At 43.4% G+C, this 18561-nt stretch overlaps 1 protein-coding gene across 5 annotated transcripts; it reads right to left on the minus strand.

Moving 5' to 3' along the window:
• Window positions 1–791: 791 nt before the first annotated feature.
• NDE1 (nudE neurodevelopment protein 1) lies at window positions 792–18556 on the minus strand. Of its 5 annotated transcripts, XM_071444168.1 has the most exons (10): window positions 18486–18556; window positions 17387–17508; window positions 10317–10444; window positions 9606–9759; window positions 6376–6524; window positions 5916–6052; window positions 4892–5068; window positions 4365–4456; window positions 3233–3369; window positions 792–2146 (listed from the first exon to the last, which is right to left on the minus strand). In XM_071444168.1, exons 3-10 carry the CDS (start codon window positions 10400–10402, stop codon window positions 2053–2055), a joined length of 1026 nt encoding a protein of 341 aa, XP_071300269.1. In that variant the 5' UTR covers window positions 10403–10444; window positions 17387–17508; window positions 18486–18556; the 3' UTR covers window positions 792–2052. The 5 variants fall into 5 exon arrangements, with proteins under 5 accessions (XP_071300269.1, XP_071300273.1, XP_071300272.1 ...); XM_071444172.1 differs by lacking the exons at window positions 17387–17508; window positions 18486–18556 and adding an exon at window positions 14819–14907; XM_071444171.1 differs by lacking the exons at window positions 17387–17508; window positions 18486–18556 and adding an exon at window positions 14675–14875.
• Window positions 18557–18561: the final 5 nt, after the last annotated feature.

The raw sequence follows: 18561 nt of genomic DNA on the forward strand, positions 1-18561 counted from the left end.
AAGCCTCCAGAGCAAGCTGAAACCATTAGAAACAGCAGCAGGGACAGTGATGCAGGGATCCAAGCCAAGATATTCTGTACTAAGAGATCAGCATGCAGTTACTTTTTATTTTTGGAGCACTCCAGCAAGACCACAACCTACTCTTGGGAGCTACCAGGACCTACCACAAACCCTTGTAGCTCAAGCACTTTCAGAGAGCAGCAGCTCTGTGGTCACACTGGGGCAGTAGGGAGCCATGCACAGCAAAGCAGGATGCAAAATCACTCTAGATCCAGTGCAGAGAGCTCACTTGATGCCTTTGATTGAACAGCAAGTGAACCTTAAGCAGTGTGACTACAGGGAGAGCAAATCATGCACAAACATCCACCTTGACAGCTAAAGCCATCATCTTCTAAATCTAGCATTGTTTCACAAGTGCAGAGATCATGAACTGGGGATTCAGACTTGGCACCATTCAGCCAGCAGAACCAGCGCCCAGAGAATTCTCTCTCCTCATGAAAAAGTAAAGGAAGAATCCATTTAGAGCAATAAAGATGACAAGCTGAGCAGAGAGGGTTAGGAGTTACTGGATAAGACTTGATCACTGCTTGATCAGGCACAGAGCTGTAAAGATGCTCAAGAGCTGGTTGTCAACACACTCTGTGAGCCTGCATGGGTGGGAACAAGAAGACAAGCAAGTCAGACTTCATATTAAATGGTCTTAAGCACCAATGCTTGGAGCAGAACCAGCAAATTGAACATGTATAAACCACAGCAATAACTTGCCAAAAAACTCAAAATGCATCAACAACTCAAATTCAAAATAAGCTTTATTCTACTCCCCAGTTTAACCAACTTCATAGGTGGACTGAGAAATGAAAATCATCTGTGTTTACATATTCTAGAGAAATAGATGCCTCAGTGACTCTTTTCACAGCATTTCCTTAAAAAAACAAACAAACAAAACAAAAAAAACCCAAAACATCAAACCCATTTATGTATTCTTTTGTCAAGTAAGCTCTCTCCATCCCCTGCCACAAAAAAATTCCATAAAAATTGTTTAGTCATGGTTACTTTTGCAAGTACAGGCTTCCATAAAATACATTAACACTGGGAATGAATCTACTCCATTTAAAAAATAAATGCAGTAATATTCTACAGGGGGTAAAATTATTTTAAAAACCCCATATACAGTTCTCTAGCATAAAGGGCTTTTCAGGTTAAAAAAGCATTTCTAAACTAGTAACAGCTGATATACTCATATAGAAAAATAAAAAATCACTAACACCCAAGGCACCTTAGTGAAGGGAGGTTTGTAAAGCAGTAAAACCCTCCTATCAAGATGTTAGAACTAGAAACTTGATCAGGTTTGGCCTCCTACAACCACCAGGCTTTATAAGCCACTATGGGGTTTAAAAAAAAATAATAAAAGTATGCATGCTATTAGCTCTGGGATCTCCTGAGCACTCTCAGCACTAGACATATCTCACTTTTAACCATGACCTGTTCTGAATGAGAAATCATTGCTTAAAGAAACATCTTGCCACTACAGAGGCAGGTTTTTGTGCAGCAACATTCTGGTCAGCAAACACCCCATGGGGAGCTGAGCAGCTTCCCTGCAGAAATACACCTTTCACCACATAAAAACAGCTCTTTAATTTGGGTGACTGCAGCACACAACACCCATGGTAGAAAGCAGAGTTCCAGCCAGAACTGGTAGTGTATTAACACCAAAAGCCAAAGCCTGAGGAGCTGCATAGTGAATATTGCTGTCTTGTAGGCAGGACAATTGCTTTGGTAGTGTCAAAAGAAGCAACCTTCAAGGAGCTATTTACAGTAGCTGATGCAGGAAGGAATTCCCAGTCCTGCACTCACACAGTCAGCATTGCTTTGTCACACCTTGTCACCCACAGAACTTGCCCAGAGGCCACGCTGGAAGCCACTGCCAATTGTGACTGCTTGTTCAGCTGTCACCTACCCTGACACTGCTGTCTTCTTGCTCATTGATACTCTCTTTAAAACTAAAGTTTGAAATACACATTTCTTCTCCTTTCCCAAAGCCAGCCAGGCTTTTCATAGCAGCATCTTGACAACACTTTGTGAGGGATGGCTCACGGGTCCTGGAACGTGTGACGGCCGCGTTCCAAACTCCAGGCGTTTCACCAACCTGCAAGTGCAAAACTGCAGTCAGGGCATTTCTCTCTCAGTGTAACCATGCTCAGAATAACTGCTCACCTCCAGAACAAACCACTCAGCTGAGATGAGAGAACAGCACTCTGAGCACTGCATCAACTCATTCCTTAACTGGGCTGAGCTTTCACTGTAACACAGGGCTCCATTTCCCTCTGAGGAATGAACACTATCTTTTACAGGTGCTAGAATTTCAGTTTAGCATTGCAGCAGCAGACAGATAATCAGCTCATGCATATGTAAATATATGAGGCTTTCTTGCAGAAGCTTTCATGAGGTTTTTCCCCAGGCTAGGAGAGCCAGTACAACATGGAACATTCCTTCTAAACAACACCACTGGGCACTGGGTACCAGGACAAACCAGCACAAGGGTCTGGCTAAATAATTAAGTCTGAAACCAAGTGTACTATAGAGACTTCACTTACCTAAACACAGAACCTAAAGAATGTGCAGTGCAGGATTGGCAGAGTTTAAGCAGACACTGAATGGCAATTTGCAATAACCTTGCCGATTTTTCTTCTTTTGATTAAAAAAAGACAACTGGTTCAAACATTCAGAGAAATGTGTACATTGAGTAAGGTAATTTCTTGTCAGCAGCTACTTAAAATTACATCTTAGCAACTCTAAAGCAGTCTCAGTTGACCCACTATTCGAGTTTTTTCCAGTTCTCCCACAAGTGAGAATCTTAATTATGATAAGGGAAGTCTCCCTACATGCCATAACACTCCTGAGACATCTCTTGTGCAAGAACATAAAGCATAAAATAAATTGAACCAATAAGCAAGAACTGTTGTACTTTGTCCTATTTAAACACTGATTTATAATAAAATACATCTTGCACTTGCTCCAGATTTGAAATATTCAAAACTTGATTGCAGCTAGTCCTTGAATTTCAGCAGCTAGTGACTCTGAATTTTAAACTGACCCGAAACATTCAATTCATAATCCTGAATAACTGAATTTCACATACTTTGAAAATGTCTCTACCAAAACAAATAAATATCAGTCCCTAAGTTCCAACATCAACAGCCTCACTAAGACACCAGCAGAGCCCAGCACTCACCCTGTGTCACACAGAGGCTGATGAGGACTCAGACGTGTTTCCAGGACATCTCTGTTCATGTACATGGACACTGAAGGTCTGTTTGGAGACTGGTCATACACAAAGTTTCGGCAGGATGCAAGCTTGGACTCCAAAGCCTGAAGTAAACAGACAAGGTGAGTGTCAGGCTGACCATTCTCTTTCAGAAGATGGCAGTGCCACACCAAAATGGCACTGAAGTGTGTGGGTTTGGGGTATTTTTCTTTCTTTAAGAGGGAGCTGTCCAGTAGAGGAACCTGCTAGACCCCAGAGCCACATGAGCTCTGAATTTGTGAAGAGATGAACAGTCATCTCTCTAAAGATGAATCTCTGTTTCTCTAGGGAGCTGATGCTCTTCACCAGCAGGAACACAAAATCTTCACTTTCCTCAGAGAGATTTTTACATCTTTCTTACAGGCATAAATTTTTAGATTACTAAACATTCATATGAGCTACATTCCTACCCATGTATTAGGTGGTACACCAGAGGGAATGAGCCACAGATATCTTATTCTCCATCACATGCTCCCATTCTAGATCATTCCACCTTTATTGAATTGCTTTCTGGCTGTATCAGTTCTGCAGCTCAGCCCATCAAAGCCCCATACAAATGTTTGCAACAACACAGCACCAAGGCACAAGGAGGGTAACACCAGTCATGGGATAACCTTCCCAACACCAGCATTACCTTAAATGTCAAACTACAGCTTAGCAGGACATTAGGCCTCACTCAAAAGACCACTGGACTCTTAAGGCAAACTTCACCAGAAGCCTTTTGGACAGCAGGTATCAGCCTGCTAACTTCTCTGCCTTTCACGGGAACAGATCCATTCTCAGATTACTCATGCTGACTTATTTTTTCTGTACCTGCACTTCCAGAAATTCACAGAGGGAGATCTTATCCCTATCTGGATTAGAACTTAGAAAAACAAGCATGGTCCACTTTTGTTTGGGGGTTGGTCAGAAACATTTGAAGTCCAGACCAAGACCAAGGCTACACTTGGCTAACCTGGGGGCAAGAGACTCTTTTCAGTCTCCCCTGAACAGTAGTGCTGGCTGCAGTTTCCAGGAGCTCCAGCTTTCCAAAAGCATTGCCTGGCAGGTAATCACTCACCCCCACTTTTCGCAGCAAGTCTCCCACAATATTAAGTGCAGATATTCTTGCAGCTGGTGTGAGAGGGGTTGCACCATAACTGTCCTCAAGACCTGCAGGGCAGGTTAAAGAAGGATATGTTACTCATGGAAAAAAAAATAAAAATAAAAAATTGACTCTACTGTCTTTAGAGAAGATGATTCAAGGAACACGATTAAAGATTACCCAGGTTTTTAAAGCCTTTCCCCTAATCAGACCAACATCTCTGGGACAGTTCTGAAATAATAAAAAGTCCCAAATGCTCATCTTATTCCTCATTATTTCCAGACAGTTCAAGTCAATTGGAAATGAACAGACTATTAATAAACTCCAAAAAAATCCCAGTCTGTGAATACTGAGACCATGGTGATTTGATTTAGGTGACCCTACACTACACACTGGATTCTGTGGCTAAAGCAGGAATGAAAAGAAGGGAGCAAACTATAGCATCAAATGGCATCAACTAAGAGCATTGAATGGTATTTGTGAGCTGGTTCCCTGCCAGTCACCTCTCCTAAAGGTCCCAGGGGTGGGGAGGCTGATGGGTGTGCGGCGCATTGCGGGTGTTGAGGGCACAGATAAGGAGGCCTGAACTGCAGTGTCTGTTCTTTCTGCTTCCAGGGGAGCTCTCATTGGTGTTTTGGGCTTCTCCTGTTTCTGCTGCACTGCAAGCTCTTGTCGTAGATCTGTGAAGTAAGCAACACAAAGCAAGTGCTGGAGTATGCAGTCACCAAGATAAAAACCAAAAAAGGTAATCTTTTGTCAAAAGATTTTTCTCTTCATGGAAGTGAGGTAAAGTCACTTATCCTTGTAAAACATTACTCCAGGCATATCTGAACTTGGCACACCTTGGTTACATTCTGGCTCCCTGCAAGGTTGAGATCCTATCTGTTGTACCCTTTTCTATCCTGGTTTCCACATGAAGGAAATTTGAGCTGAGGCCAGATTGAAGCCACATCATTATCTAGCCAAGGGACAGAGCACTTCTGTCCCACAGCCTGGCTGTAGTTTATGGATACCACTCAAGGGCACAGAATCCAAGATCTGAAAACAGATGTTCATCCAGCTCCAGGGTCTCTCTCTTCTCACCCAGCCTTGTTGACAGATAGCAAAAAGCCAGTGCATTCCAAGGCAACCAGAAGTCAGTCACAGCCCTCCTTTTTTACTTCCCCACTAGTGCTTCACTGGCTCCATTTCCCACAGCCCAGGAAACAATGAGGTTAATGTGTATTAAAGCTGACCTTCGTGGGAAGCCACACCAGCACATGCCCCAGCTGGACTGGCCCAACTCCCTGAAGCCCTGATTAGGAGAAGGCTGGAACAGACTTTTGTTTCTGTGAGTGCTCTGGAATCATGTCAGGAGTTCAAGGAGGGGGCAGAATGTTCTTCAGTTTCCTTACTTGTTTCTACATTTCAGATACCAAGTTTTAAAGAAGCAAAGTTAAAAGCCCAGCTCTAAGGCAGATGGAGAGGACTGAACAGCTACAAGGCAATGGAAGAGAAAGGAAAAGATCCAAATAACTTCTGTCTAACCTCTAGCTTCATCTTTCAGGCGCTGCACAGACTCCAGCAGGTTTTCCTTCTCATCCAGCTCACTCTCCAGAAAAGCATTTCTTTCAATAGCCTGGTTTAAACGCTGCTCAAAATCCTCCAGGGACATTATAGTGGCTCTGAAAAAGAGTGCATTAGGTGTCACCACCAGAGGACTCAAGGTAGAAGGACTCCCTCTCTCACAAGAAAATGGACACTTGCATTTTTGTTTGGTTTGCCTTGTTTCATTATTTTTTTTTGTTTGTAATATATGAAAGAGTGCAGACAGGGAGTAAAAGAGGTAAAAAAAAGTCATCACATTGCCCATCTGCAACAAATCTCTTCAACACAACCATTAGACAAGTGACAGACCAAAATGGCAATGCTAACAAGCAGTGCCACAAACAGCACAGTATCACCATGCTTGCAGGACAGAAGAGAGGTGGAAAAAAAAGCAGATCACCTTTTTGCTCTTTCCAAATCATCATTTTCTTGCTCAAGTTCTCGAATGTATTTCTGAAGCTGTTCTTTAATAGCTCTTGTCTGTGCCAAGTCATCTTCCAGTGCAGAGATTTGCCTGTATCCTTCTGAATGCTGCATTTCAATCTTTTCCTACTCAAAGGCAAATCAAACAGCACATCAGGTACTTAGCAACATGTTCTCTTTTTGCAGCATTGTCTGAGCTCCTTGAAAGGCAGAGACAGACACTCTGAAAATTTTTGAGAAACACCATTTTATGTATGGTAAAATGCCAAAAAATTCAATTGCCCACACATTTCTGGGCTGCCAGCAGCAAGAGCTCTTCCCACCACTCCTTATCAAACAAAAGTGCTGGGAAACAGCTCCCAACATTCACAGCACAAGGCCATTCCTTGCCTCTCCCAGACAGCCCAACTCAGCACAGTTTCTAAGCAATACACAAAGCACACAAGAGAAGCCACTTATTTTCAACCCTAATATGAAGTCAGGCAATATTTAAGAGCCAAAGTAAGAAGAATAAAAAAAAATTCCAAGTGTGACCCTGTTACATGCTGCTGTGGAATCAGCAAGATTCTGCACTGTCCATGTGGCTTTATTAGGCCAAAGCAGGTTCAGAATTCTAGAACATTTCAGGTACAAGTACACTTTTGGGAACCTAAACCAAATTCTGCCTCCCTCTACACCACACATACAAGGGTACATTTAAGACAGACATAGGCAGGGAGGAAATCTTAGCTGCCACATCAGATCTCTCTCCTGCACTGCCACTAAATGTGGAGTTAGTTCCACAGTATGTGACATGGGAAAGCTTTCCCATGTGACAAGGAAAGCTCCAGAGCACACTATTAAATTGCTTTATACTCAACCACCTTGCTATCAGACCACTTCAACATGCCAGAGGTTTTTTTGGAAATCCCAAGATTGCTGGGTAAGCAACATTCCTGAAGTGCTCTCCAGACAGAATTCAAGTACAAAACACTTGAAGTCACTGGAAACAAATCCATGCACTGGAATTTGAAAACCATGGCAAGTAGTCTAGTGTGAATGATAATGTGAAGACAGCTATTTTAGCACATGAAATGAATAGACAAGGAAGAGGGAAAGAGATATCCATCCTGAACTAAGAAATCCGTATTTGACTGCAGTGTGGTGACACTGCTGTAATTCCAAACCTCTGAAACACAGTTAAGAGCCTCTAAGCTCCAAAAGGCAGATGACTTTCAGTTAGTTTCTCAGGACTCTCTAAACTAACCCTGCAAAACACCATTCCCATCAGTTTTAGGATGTGTGAGCTCTGATTTCTGAGGGGGAGCAGGCACACACACTGGGCTGGTCAGCTCACAGCCACAAGCTGTGTGGGCCTGGCAAAGTTCACTGGTGCTGACCTAGATGCAGATCCCAAGCCTTGATGGGCTCAGTTAACACTGCTCCTCAATAGCTTCATGAGATTAATGCTTTGCTCTTGAATTGATTCAGATAAAAGACCAGAACTGCAAGGTCTGAGTCTTTGTTTTTAGCCAATTGTAATAAACTATCAGCTGATCTGGCCCTCAATGGTGGCTCTGTTCCTTCACTGCAGGCTGTTACTGCAGTTTTCAGGCTGCATGAATAGCCAATTGTTGAATGGTTTATTTCAAGCAGAATGTATTTTAAGAAAGTTATCTACTGTGAAGAATTATTTCAGATTTTCTAAAATATGGCTACCCTCCACTTTTTGAGGCTCTGTATTGCTTCCTACTATTTTCATTCCTCACTGTTTTGCCTGGTTCACTGGCCTTTCCTCTCATCCCAGCTACTCTAGAGAAAGAAAATCATCTACACACTCCTCTATTAAATGAACTATGGGGTTTATTTTTAAAATTTTTGTCTTCTCCCCAAGCCCATCAGCTTCCATGGGTTTATGTGGCCACCTGGAACAGCAGACCAATACTGCATACAACATGCACAACATCTAACATTTCTAAGGTGCTACAACAAGAACAAGGATTAAAGCAACATAAATACAATGAAACAAGTCTTGGAAGTCTTGCTATCAAAAAGCAGGGAGTGGAGGAAATGGCTAAGCTAGTGCTAGAGTGACAGGACTTCTGCCTGGAACAGAAGAGTACTTCCTTAAGACAGTAATTTGGACAACAGTTTAAACAAAAGGCATTGCAAATCTGGATTCATCCAGTGATTAATCACTTATACAAATACCTTCACTCCCATTAGCTTATTATTGCATCCAATTGAATAGAAGAAGTGTAATTACATTAATCTCTGCTTCCACAGAGACTGAGCTAGCCCTACAAAACACAGTGTAGTATTTCTTGGGTGACTGTAACTCATCTGTAAACAAAAGGTAAAATTCAAACTTTAAAAAGTCACACCAATTTCAGTGATTTTTTTCCAAGTTTAAGAGAACTTACCAGTATTTCCTGAACCTGTCAATCAGCACAGCACCATCTCATCACTCTTCATACTCTAGATAGCTTCATTGTTCCTTAGCCACTGTGTTTAGAAGCCCCATCTCAATAAGTTCATATTCTTTATGTTTTATAGTTCTGGAAGTTAATGCCTTTCTGCTGGTTCTTATTTTCACAGAATGCTAACCAAGTGCAAAAAGAAAAATTCATTTTTCCCTAAGGACAGAGAGATTCAATAACAAAACCAGGACTGAAACTGTTTTATGACTCTCAATTCTATGTGTTACCCACCAGCTGCTGCTTCCCAGCTTATCTGAAATGTCAGATAATAAATACACAACTATGTAAAAAGGGTTTTAAACTGAGTTTCCTTACGTAATGCAAAAACACAGCTGCAGTGTTTGTACTTTGATTGTTCTGCAATATTATCTGTGACTGCATGATGCAGACAGCAAGAAAGCTATGAACAAAAGCACTAAATAGATGGAAGAAGGAAAAGAACAGCAGCTCTCTTGTGTTCACACTCAGTCTCCACTCCACTGTGGACAATTCTCTCCCATCTGAAATCTATCCTGACACACAGCCACAACCTGTGAACAGGGCTCCAGGAACACTACCAAGGAACACAGAATCCTCAGAGTAGACAACAGGCTGACATTTCTTTACTTTTCAAGACTTTCCTTTCTGCAGTCTTCTGATCCATTTTTCTGCAATGCTGAGGTGACACCACGGGGCAGAGTCTGCAAACACCTGCCCTGCTCCCCCCTGCCCTGAGGATGTGCAGCCCACGTGCACCAGCAGCTCTGACCTTCACTGACTCCAGCTCCATCCTCAGGCGGTTGTTTTCTGACAGGAGGTCTCTGTTCCTGGACTCTGTTTGCTGCAGCTGAGCCTCCAGCTCAGCTTCGTACTCCCGGCTCCCCTCTTGGAACTCACGCAGCTCCTCCTGGGTATTCTCAGCACTGGAGAGAAATTCCAGCAGCAGAACTCATCATCATGAACAATGGAAACAACACCTCTTGTACACTGAAGGTAAAAACAACATTGCTCTTGAGCACAGAAGGCTATATGCCCTTCTCTGTATTCAACAGGAAGAGAGAAACATGCAAACGTTTCCCTGCCATGCATGGGAACCCCATAGCAAACTGGTAAAGAAATAAAAAAAGTCCAAATAAACAGAAAAACCCCAGAATCTGTTTTCACACTGTAGATGTTGAGGATATGTGGAATCTCTTTAGTTTGTCAATTGTCCACTGCCATCTCACATTTTATTTATTTATTATTTACTCCATTATTTAATTCTATTATTTATTTGGAAATATAAAGAAAGCTGTTATTGATTAATAACAAAAAGTGAAGGAGAGAGAGAAAGATGAAAGGAAGTGTTTTATTTTCTTGAACAATTCTATTGAAACAATCCTCCAACAAGCTAAACAAGCAGCAATGAAAGAGCTGTGTTTTTGCATGAAGTGTTGTGCACCTTATCCAACCACTTGGAGGAATGAAGCCACTGCCTTACCATTGCTTGTATTTCATAGCCAACTCCTTCCAGTATCTGGTTTCCTCTTCCACTGAGCTGAAGTGATGTCCTTCTGAGTCTTCCATAATGAGTCCTCAAAGTCTAAAACTCCTGTTTCATTTTCCCCCCTGAAATAGAACAGGGTCAAGTGTGAGAACTCAGGCAGTGAGCAGCCTCATCCTCCTTGCTGCAGAGCAGAACACTCCTCCTCCCACACAGTCACTGCTCTCCTAGAGACCAATCTAAAGCCCAGCCTCGATAGGACTCTGTCAGACAGACCATCAATGTGAAAGAATTCCTGCTAAATCTCCCCAGTTCTCCCAAAGCTGCTGCAGGCTTACACCACACTCCCAGCAGTGAGCACCTTTGGCACCTCTGGGTACACAAACCCCAAACCTGAGCTGCAACTGTGCCAGTGCACAGAGAACACAAGGGAAGGAAGACTCAGGCACAACTTCAGCACCAAACACACTGCAATTCAACAATCATGAAATTAAAGAGAAACTTCAAAGAGACAGAGATTAGGTACTCAAGACTCTGATTTCTTGAGTTAACATTTAAAGGAACACATAAGTTTTTTATGGACTTAACTGCTGGGCAGGTGAAAAATTTCTTCCTAGGTGAACACAGACAAAGCTACCCAACTTTAAACATGAACTGTCAAAATCCAAGTATAGCTACAAGATATCTGGATACCTCAGAGAGCCATGGGAGAAGGGAGGGTAAAAGCTACCCAGAGGTATTAGCAGGATACCACTGGCTGGGATAGGTATGCAGTTAAGATATCAGCAATCCAGACAATCCAGTTGTCCCTGTGCCAGCACAAACCCAGTCACAGGACACAGTCCCAAATGGGAATGACACACTAAAGAGCCACAGGGGAATCAAGTCCCTTAAGCTGGTCACTCCCACTTGAGGACTTAAGTATCTAAACCCTACAATTAAATAAAATAAATCCCCTGTGATGTGCATGACACTCTCTGTTAAACGGGTCAGCAACAAGTATCATTTCATACTAGTTAGTCTTGACAATGGAGAAACATCAAACCTAATGTTCTGCATAATCTGCCCATGTCCAGCCCTGGGTGAGGCAAAGATTCCACTCAGACATTATCAATTTAACCAAATTGATACCAAATAAGAAACCAAATAAGATCAAAGACAGCAAATAGAGGTGGAACTGAACAATTCAGGACAGTGACAGTTGTCACAAAACTGCATCATGGAAATCTTGGTGAAGAAACACCAAGTTCCAAAGTTCTACCAAATTTCAATTCCAGTTCTGCTGAGCAAAACATTTCCTAGAGGTAATTCTGATGGAACAAAGAAGAAGGGATGGCTGAAGACATCACTTAGATGTCAGCCCTGTCTTCTACTCTTATTTATGATACTCATAAAATGCTGGAGTAGACCCTCTGAGCAGCATGTCTTAGCTAAAGAAAATGTGCATACACTGCACATCTATTGAACTCCACAAAAGAAAATCTCTTTAACCTCTGTCAAGACTTTCCTCTCCAAAAATTATCTGGCATAAACAGGATTGAGTAACAGCCACCTACTTAGTAACTACTGAGACAAACCCAAGTAGCTCTTACCTCTACTATGGACAAAAGCACTCAAAGCAGTCTGGCAATCTAAAGCCCAATTCTTACATACCCAAGCAATGCCACAAAGCCCAGTTCCCCTTCACAGCCCAAGTAATTACCAGATTATTGAGCAAGGAGTAAGCAGCGTCACAGCTGAGTGGGGCTGTGCCTGCATACCTCAGTGCACAGTATCAGCAACACACTCACAGAAATTACTGTGTTCTTTAAAAGGGGAGTTGCCAGGTCAGGAGAAAAGTTACAGCCTTAACTTTTATAACTGAGTTTGACACAAAATGTTCCTTAGCCAAAGCTGTGTGTTCCTTCAAACAAACAAAAGCACTGTATAATGTGTTGATACATTTCCAGCATAAGGTCTCAAGGCTGAAGAATGCACTGAGCAAAAAAAGAGGAAAAGGAGTGTGAGTAAGGAGTGATTTTCCAAATAGTACTCTTGCCCATTAAAAAGAAACTCATGACCAAGCACAATTAACATTCTTGACCTAGGATAGTTTATGTCACATCTCCTCTGTTATTTTTAAGTGAACTAAAAGTGCCTTTGATGTTAATAAGCATGTCCTTCTGCTCAACGCACTGTGTACACTGTGAACACACATACTGATCCTTGCAGCATACTTGTGAAGAAAAAAAATCCAAAAAGGATTTTTTCTGACACAAGCATTATAATAAATCAAATATCTGTGTTTGGACAGATAATTGAAATTGAATTGAAAAAAAAAAAAAAACAAACAAACCAAAAATAATTCAGGAAAGATAAAGATGAACTACAAGACATCTTGCTCTGAAAAGCTTTCAAAAAACCCTTTGGAACCAAAAGACAGCTTCCATCACCTTCAAAATCTTCAATATGCTCAGATCTGGCTCCTGAGTTTTTGTATTACACTTTGGAAGAACTAAAAGACTGTAGTAATTGGCATTTTTTGAGATTGTAGGGCTGCAAGGAGAATAACTTTCCTTAACTGATCCACACAATCCAAGAGAACCCCGTGAACATTCACAGAGCACAAAGGGGCTGCACCCCTCAGTGCCAGGGATGTCTTTGTCACCATGAGATTATGGTGTGGGCCCAATGAGGATTCATCCATTAAGAGCTCGCTCTGCTTCGTGGTCAACATTACTAAATAGTACTTATAATTTAAAATTAATTGTTCAACTGCAAACACATGGAAGGATAGTGGACCTGTACTTATTCCACAGCCATTGCTATGTCCTGTGCCACAGGCACATGTTTTTTGCTGCAACATTCAAGGAAGACCTGTTACTTTCCTTCCCTGCACTACATCTTAGCTCAAACTAAGCTGGGATTTTCAAACTAACCAAACATGAAAAATACAAACTGAAACTGAAAAGAAAACTTCCAAGTTTGAGACAAAGTATTAAAGCTTTGTAAACTTTTTTTTTCCCTGAAATTTGTCTAAGAAGAGTGCAAATAAAAGCCATGTAAGTCTTGTTAAACTGCCCTAGAAAGGGTAGGGCTATGACTGGTTTTCCCCTGCTGCTTTCTCCCCTTGATTTTTAACAGCTTGGAGACAACATGCAAAATGCCTGAAGAGAAATTAATCAGGAACTCCTCGTTATCTGGGCTCACTACAAAAGCAGGGAGAGCAAAGGGGGGTAAAGGAAGTTTTAGAAATGCTTTTTTAAACACTGGAAAAGGTGAAAAAAAACGAGGAGAGAAAGTCAGAGTCTGTAAGAGGCACACACTGGCTGCACCTTGCTTATTTTCGCACACATGAAGCCAGAAAAGACATCTGGCCAGGCTTCCTGCCCGGTGCAGGCAGCACAAGCGCTGGTCACAGGCATTACAAAGCTCCACATCATGCAGGAAGTGGAAGCGATCATGGGTGGGGACTGGAATTTTGCAATAAAACACGGCAGCATAAACGTTGCGGAAAACAATTTCATACCAGCGAGAGCAGAATTGCAAAATTCCTCAGGAAAAAGCAAGCATCAAGAAAAACAACACACAAAATTATCGAAGGAACTTCAGTTTGGGAATCAGTCTGAATTCACCCAAACTCATGAGGGCCCCAACTTAGATTGTTTCAGTCCTAGAACAAAGAACTCAAAACGACCCCGATACTGAACTTTTTTCTTCACAAAACATTTAGTTCGGTGAACAATGCTGGCCTACTTTTGTAGCAATGCCTAATGGTCCAAGTCAAGGAAATTCATATTATAATAAAAAAGTGAAACCGTACCACAAATACTACTGAATTATCCATGACAGAGATGATGAACCTCCTATTAGACGTTATTTTCCTAAATGTAAACCAAAACAAACCAGCTCTTTGCTCCCGAAAAGTAGCTTTCCCATCCTTTGAAATTCAGATTTGCTTAAAATATTCCCCTTTAAAGGGTCCTCCTGTAACACATGGGCCTGTTTTCTTTTGTTTAAGCCATACAAAAGAAAATCACCACAAAAGAGAAAGAAAAGGGAGAGGTCACGGGAGCACCAGGATTACCACAGAATCCCACAGCCAGCACAGAACAGAGTTATCGGCTTCTCCGGGGCTTCTCTACCAAAAGGCTGAATTCAGCAAAGCCCTCCCCTCCTCAGTAACCAGCCCAGCTCCCAAACTTCCAACTTTCCAGTGGTTCCTGAGGAAACCGTACACTGTTCTGCGCTGGAACGCCTGACCTTGGTGGTTCCAGCTGCAAGCCAAGAGTTCAGCGGGGCAGCGCTCCCCGGTCCCATTCCCGGGTGGGGCTAAACCAGCGGGCACGGCTCCCACGCTCCGCTCCCCGCCCCACCTGCGCCCGCACGAGCAACTCCCGAAGCAGAAGGAGGTTCAGGTCCGCGCGGGGCTGCAGCCGGCCAGGGTCTCTTGTCCCGGGTCCCCTGTCTCCCCCGCTCCCGTCCCGGTCCCGCTGCCCTGGGCCGTGCCGGGCTCTCACCGCGCTCCCGCCGAGCCCGCACCGCCGCTCCCGGCCCGGCCGGCGCCGCAGCCCCATTGGCTGCCGGTCACGTGCGGCGGAGCGCTCGGCCAATCAGCGCCGCCGGAACGCGCTTCGGAAACTTTGGTGACTTTCAAAAGGCGCCGGGGGGCGGCGGCCGCGGCCGGTCCCGGTCTGGTTCTTATTGCCGTTCCTGATCTCATTCTTATTTCCTTTCCATTCCTGTTCCCGTTCCCATTCCTGTTCCCCATCTGCCTTGCTAAACACCCCCCGTCCATGTTCAGTGCCCTACAGTCACACGCACAAGGCTCCGCATCTTCTGAGATGTTAAGCGTGTAAACCAGCACGCCCCGTAATTTTAAAGGCGTGATTGACCTTAAAATTATCTAAAAGAGGAAAAGCTTTACATTAATCCTTTTTTTTTTTCTCAATTCAAAAGCCCTCTGCTGCAACAGCTAGCAGCGAGACAGCGCCGCTATCTATTTTTAACGCCAGTCCAACATCTTTAGCCCAAAGTGCCCTTTTCCCGACCAAGGACAGGTTTCTGTGTCGCAGTCTATGAAATATTAGACACGTCTCGCATCCCCATCCCGGCATGATGTCACCATTGCAGGAAACTGCGGCATGGGGCAGAGCTGGCTGCAGCCCGGGAATTCCTCGGCAGGATCGATAGGAAGGGACCCGGGACAAGGAGGGAGTTTCTCAAGCGCCCCAGGTGTGCTCCTACCGCCCGTGCACACAAACACTCGCTCATTTGTTTGCGGAGCCAAAACAAAACCACAAAAGATCGCACGTGTATCTCTGCGGCCCGCACAGGCAGGGCCACGTGTCACCGAGTGTCACCGGGTGTCACCGAGTGTCACCGGGTGCAGCTCAGCCCCAGAGAGCAGTGGGATGGGCACCCACGTGCGGGGGCCCGGCCCCAGCTTCGTTCACCTCTGATTTAACACCGGGCCTGGAGCACGGCCTGGCTCTGAAAAGACTTGTCTAAACTGGAAATACACCTCTCCCAAAGGCTCTGTAAGGCTGGGACTGTAACTGAGAGGATGGATGCTTTTCTATAAATATTGCACTAGAAGGAATCTGTCCATAACTCAGATAACTTTAATTGAGAAGGGTGGCAAAAACTATTCTACTTTCTTGTCAGGCATTCAGCAAAATAACTATATTTTCAGTTCAGATGTTCAGTAGAAGTAAATGGAGACAAACTATCATAAAACTATGAAGAGAAAACTAAATTAGGCATTTAAAAAATTGGGTTAATAGCATTTGCAGTTCTATCATTACCCAAGAATGTTTTCATTATCAGATAAGTCGCAGAAAATGAACCATAAGCTATTGTAGTATGTTGCCAGTAATTAAAACAAATTATACATTGTTCACAAGTTTGGGACAAAGGACATTTTACTTCAACACTTGAAGTAAATTTTTGAGGATAGTATGACTATACAGATTATGACAAAAGTACAACTGAGGTTTTTAATATTTCTCATCTAGAAATACTTGTAAAACACAGCAAAATTTCTCGGATTTCAGAGGAAGCTGAGAACCTCTCATCCAATTCTGAAACAGTGAAACAGCACCCTAACAAATGCCAGGGGCTCAGAGGCGCTACCAGAGGCACTACTGTACAAAAGCAATAAATATTCTTAAAAAAGGTGACTGTAATCACTGTGCCTTGTTTGCAAGAAGAACAAGAACACTTGTCTATTTCAAAATTAGCAGAGGAGGAGAAATTATTTTATGCATTTATTTTTAGTTTGCTGATTAATAATTAATAACTGGCAGATCTTTGTGGTGCTAGGATTCATGTGCTGGTTATTTTAATGAGAAGGCCACACTGATTCTTCCATAAAAACTAAGTGGACAAAAATTCATCCACTGTAAGTTCTGGTAAGGTTATAACACCTTGTCTTTTGGCAATTAACTTATCTTGGGAAAAATATTTGCTTTTCTTAGAGAATTAAATAACTCACCCCACCACCCACTCTATGGATGGAACAGAAACTGCTCACCAATTGTCATTACAAACTACTGAACCGCTTTTTTATTTTGTTCAAATGGATTACTGACACCCATAAAATGTGACAAACATTTTAGAATATCATATGGAAATATTGCTCTAACTGAAGAACAAATATTTAACAACAATAAAACCTTTTTCTCTGCCTATTTAAAGATGTTATATAATTCTCTGCAATCTGTATATGCAGAATCAGATTTTCACATACTTAAGCAAGAAACAGATTCTCAATACTTTAAAAACCTCCTGATATCTCAAACTGACACGTTTTTGATGCAACTGTCAAATGCTCATTAATAGCACTGGTTTATTAAGCAGAGCAGAACACAGCAGTTCTCTCAGCCTTGGCACACAGCAGTGACACTCCCAGTGACCCTGGCAAGCCTGGCTGTGGCTCTGAGCTTTGTCACAAGGGCTTCTCCTTGCTGCTGCCTGCAGTCTCTTAGGCCAAGGTGCAAGTAAATTCCAGCTTAGCCTGGATCACAATTATGATCAAAAGACACTGAGGCACCAAAAAGCAGATCCCACCCTGTGCTGTCACTAACCTCCCTCCTTGAGGAGCTCAGCCACCAGCTGAGGAGAAAGCCCAGCCTGGATGCCAGGATTGGCTGCATCACTTTGGCCCAGCCTTCGGAGGGAGCTGTTAAACCGTGAGACAGAGCCGCGTCTGTAGAAAGACAACAGGAAAATTAGAAATAGAGGTAGGGTTGTTGAGACAAGCACTATTAGCAACACAAGGATTCAAGAGGAAAAATACCACAGTGGAAAGTTACACAATCCTGAAATGAGCAAAGCCCAGTGACCTCTAGTGAGTTGCCAGTGCCACCACATCAACAGAGCAGTGACCCTGAGTGGATGCCCACAGCTTTCTTGATGCTTCTTTGGCCAGCAGACTTCAGGTGCTTTGTCAAGGGGTAGAGACACACTAATGCCTAATCCAGTGGGTTCTTAGAAGGTTAATCCAGTGGGTTCTTAAGAAGGTTGTTCTTTTTTTTGTTAGCCAGTTATTGCTTTGTATTTTCAAGCTGTGTACATCTGACTTGGGGAATAGCTAATGATGCCCAAGGCACCCAGAGAAAGCACAGAGAGGTCAGACACGTCTGTTAAAATAAGCAAACAGCAGATTTCTGGAATATCTTCAGGGAAGGAGACTCCACAGCCTGTCTGGACAATCAGTCCCAGGGCTCGGGCACTCTCAGGGAAGAAGTTCTTCCTCGTGCTCAGGTGGAACTTCCCGGGCATCAGTTCCTGCCCGTTCCTCCTGTGCCACTGCTGGGCCAGGGAGCAGAGCCCGGTCCCTGCTCTGAGCCCTCCCTGCTCAGACCTTCACACATTCACCTCACGACTCCAGCGTGGGGGAGTCTGTGCGTGTTCTACCCGAGTTTGTGTGCGTTTAACTCGGTTTTCTATGTGTTTTAGTCGAGTCTGTTTTACCCGGCTTCATGTATGTTTTACCCAGCTTCGTGTATGTTTTACCCGGGTTTGTGCGTGTCCTACCCGGATCTGTGCATGTTCTTTCTGGGTTTGTGCACGTTTAACCCGGCTTTGTGCGTGTTTTACCTGGGTTCCTGTGTGTTTTACCCCGATATGTGTGTGTTTTATCCGAGTTTCCGCGTGTTTTACCCCGGTTTGTGTGTACTTTACCCGACTTTATGCGTGTTTCACTCCCTCGCAGCGCTCCGGACCCGCCTCACGGCCGCTGCTTTAAAGGAGGCGGGCG

This window comes from Agelaius tricolor, unplaced genomic scaffold, assembly GCF_023055355.1.
Source record: "Agelaius tricolor isolate 1412-34295 unplaced genomic scaffold, bAgeTri1.0.p SCAF_19, whole genome shotgun sequence".
Classification (NCBI taxonomy): domain Eukaryota; kingdom Metazoa; phylum Chordata; class Aves; order Passeriformes; family Icteridae; genus Agelaius; species Agelaius tricolor.

Excerpts from the sequence above, each read along its gene's own strand:
- NDE1 (XM_071444168.1), bottom strand. The coding sequence starts at position 10,402 with ATGGAAGACTCAGAAGGACATCACTTCAGCTCAGTGGAAGAGGAAACC. Across the intron at positions 5,069-5,915 it reads CCTGAAAGATGAAGCTAGAG|ATCTACGACAAGAGCTTGCA; the intron begins GTTAGACAGAAG and ends CTTACTTCACAG. Across the intron at positions 2,147-3,232 it reads CAGCCTCTGTGTGACACAGG|GTTGGTGAAACGCCTGGAGT; the intron begins GTGAGTGCTGGG and ends TTGCACTTGCAG.